Raw genomic sequence first — 2,707 nt, 5'->3', positions numbered from 1 at the left:
GTTGTTAAGTACCATGGAGTTGGTTCCAACTCATAGTGACCCTGCCCAGGGTTTCTGAGGCTGCAAATCTTTACAGGAACAGAAAGCCTCATCTTTCTCCCGCAGAACAGCTGGTAGTTTTGAACTGCTGACCTAGCAGTTCACAGCCCAATTCATAACCTGGTGTGACACTGTAGGATAAGCCCTAGACCTGAAGGTCAGTTTGAAGCAATGTGGTGGTTCAAACCTACCAGCCACTCTTTACGTTGTCACTATGAGTCAAAACCAACTTGATGGCACTTAAATAACTAACTCTATCTTCTAAGAATACTAGTATTCTGAGAACTGTATTATAATTCAACAAGACTATTCCTGGATGAAGAAGTGAGAGCTCAATATATCCTAATCATTATAATTATCATCTCCATCATTCTTGTTAGCAGCTGTGAACAACATTATAATGATCCTCATCACACCATATCCAAATGACTGTTTCTGAATTCAAAATGATCATGAGCTTCTTGAGAACAAAGGTTGTTTCTTTAATATAATATTGGCTTTACTTAATACATGGAGTCCTGGTGTGGTGCTGTGGGTTAAAATCAGTTTGAACCACAAGGATGGTGGTTCAAGTTCACCAGTCACTCTTTGGAAACCCTCTATAGACTTGCTATGAGCCAGAATCAACTCGTTGGACTTAGTAACAGCAACATACCCAATACATAATACTCTGGTGACATAAACAGTTAAACATATGATTGCTAAGCAAAGAGCAATAAGGTTGAATATTCCAATCCAACCAAAGATGCCTTGAAAGAAAGGTCTGAAAGATCTTCTGAAAAATCACATTCATTTGAAAACCCTATGTAGAACTTCTTCTTTGACATACATGGGATTACCACGAACTGATTCAACTCAAGGAAAGTTGGTTAGATTTTTGGCACTTTGTACAATATGATCACATTGTTTGAAAAATGAAATAAATATTTCATATTACCTCATTATTAGTTCTAATTCCTTTCTTTGGAAATATATATGTGTGGTTTCGTTTAGAGCATCTAGATAATTCTGAATATAAAACAGAGTATGCAAAAAAAAAAATCCCTGTGTTCTCAATATGACTGGCACTAGTCCTGGTTTGGAGTTTCATGAAAAGTACTGAGCTATTAACTACAAGGTCAATGCTTCAAACCCACCAGCTGCTCCACTTCCCATATTCCTCACCTTAACTCCTTTCCTGGGCACTCGTGCATAGTCTTCTTCAACCTTTTTCCTTGCTTTTAAATAGAGAGTATGTCCACATGGAACAGAGAAAATTCCTCCCGAAATGCTTTGTATCAGGACTTTTGACAACTGCTGCAGCTCAGCTTGACAGTATTTCACAGAAGCCTCTTCATTCTGCAGTACAAAGTCATCTTTCATTTTTTCTATGGATTGCTGCAGATAAATGTAGAGACACACAATAGAAAGAAGATCTTAGAAGGGAATGTCCAACTGTAATCCTTTCAAAATAAGTAGACTGACAGCCTTAGAAAGGAGTCTGGAGACTTTAACATTAGACACAAGTCAACTTCAACTATATAAAACAATGGGGAAAGGGTATGGCAGAAATTTTATGGTTGCTTTTATGGCATAGTGAGTTTAAAAGTGATCCACATATTACAATGAATATTAATTGTAATTTGGTTGAAAGGAAAGTTTTCTCAGAGAACCTAGGATGCTATGGATGAAAAGTTAATTTGGTTGAAAGGAAAGTTTTCTCAGAGAACCTAGGGTGCTATGGATGAAAATGTAAACCTAAAAAAATAATCCATATAGTAATGACTTAAATGTACTCTGAGTATACTTCAGAAGCCTTCATGTATTCTCTTAATTAGGAGTTGAGTATTAGAAGATATAGCAAAGACTTTTTTGATAGCCCATATAAATTACAATCAAAATAGTTTTACTGAATGTAAATTAAGATTTTTGTACTTGTAGTCAAAAGACAGACTGAAACAAGTTTTTAGTGAAAGTCATGTGTAAGCAGAATGAAGATGTTCCCCAACATAACTGGTGTTCATATCTTTTGTATTCCTTCAGACCTTGAATATAACAGAGTTTATTTCCAGGATGGGTTGTGCTATATGGCACTAGTTTACTCTTAAGAAATGAAGAGTATGATATGGGACATTACCTAGTTACCCTAGTTACATGATCTCTTTTTAAGTAAAGTTTTCCAGTTGTTGATATAAAAGGAAGTCAGAGAGGCTAGAAACAAGAGAAGGATTTGATGAAACATTGGTTGGCTTGAAGGGAAGGTAGAGTGGCATACCCTAGACTTTCCAGCTTACTACTAGGACTCGTGAACATCTTGACTTTAGTATGTGAGACCCTGAGCAGAGATAAACTACAGACATCTCTGTAAAGGTCTGATACTCACTGCATGCAATCCAGGCTAGTCTAATATATGAAAGATATGAAATATGAGGTCATAAGGAGGACCCTAGGCATCATTCCAGAGCAGGAATCAGGAAGAATAAATGCTAAGGGATGTACCATAAGTTTTTTGTGGAACTCATGATTTTCATCCTTGAATGAGTGCTCCAGGAAGATTGCAATGGATTCTTTTTCACAGGTTGCATGGATATCCAGCAGCTCCTGAAGCGTCTCTGTGGGAAACCTCACACGCTGGGCCATCTGCTGACTGTAGTGGTCAGTTGCCTTCTGCACAGCTACCAAGTTCTCA

The 2,707-nt window shown here is 37.3% G+C and overlaps 1 protein-coding gene across 1 annotated transcript in view; it reads right to left on the bottom strand.

Moving 5' to 3' along the window:
• Window positions 1–1,203: 1,203 nt before the first annotated feature.
• LOC102818637 (guanylate-binding protein 4-like) overlaps window positions 1,204–2,707 on the bottom strand; it is a gene marked incomplete at both ends in the record, with an annotated part of 2,855 nt that continues 1,351 nt past the window's right edge. The window contains 2 exons of the mRNA XM_006878106.1: window positions 1,204–1,416; window positions 2,518–2,693. Coding sequence (XP_006878168.1) covers window positions 1,204–1,416; window positions 2,518–2,693 — 389 coding nt within the window. The remainder of the gene's footprint in view (window positions 1,417–2,517; window positions 2,694–2,707) is intronic.

Source organism: Chrysochloris asiatica, unplaced genomic scaffold (assembly GCF_000296735.1).
Source record: "Chrysochloris asiatica unplaced genomic scaffold, ChrAsi1.0 scaffold04388, whole genome shotgun sequence".
Taxonomy (NCBI): domain Eukaryota; kingdom Metazoa; phylum Chordata; class Mammalia; order Afrosoricida; family Chrysochloridae; genus Chrysochloris; species Chrysochloris asiatica.
This window is presented reverse-complemented; position numbering and strand designations above follow the sequence as displayed.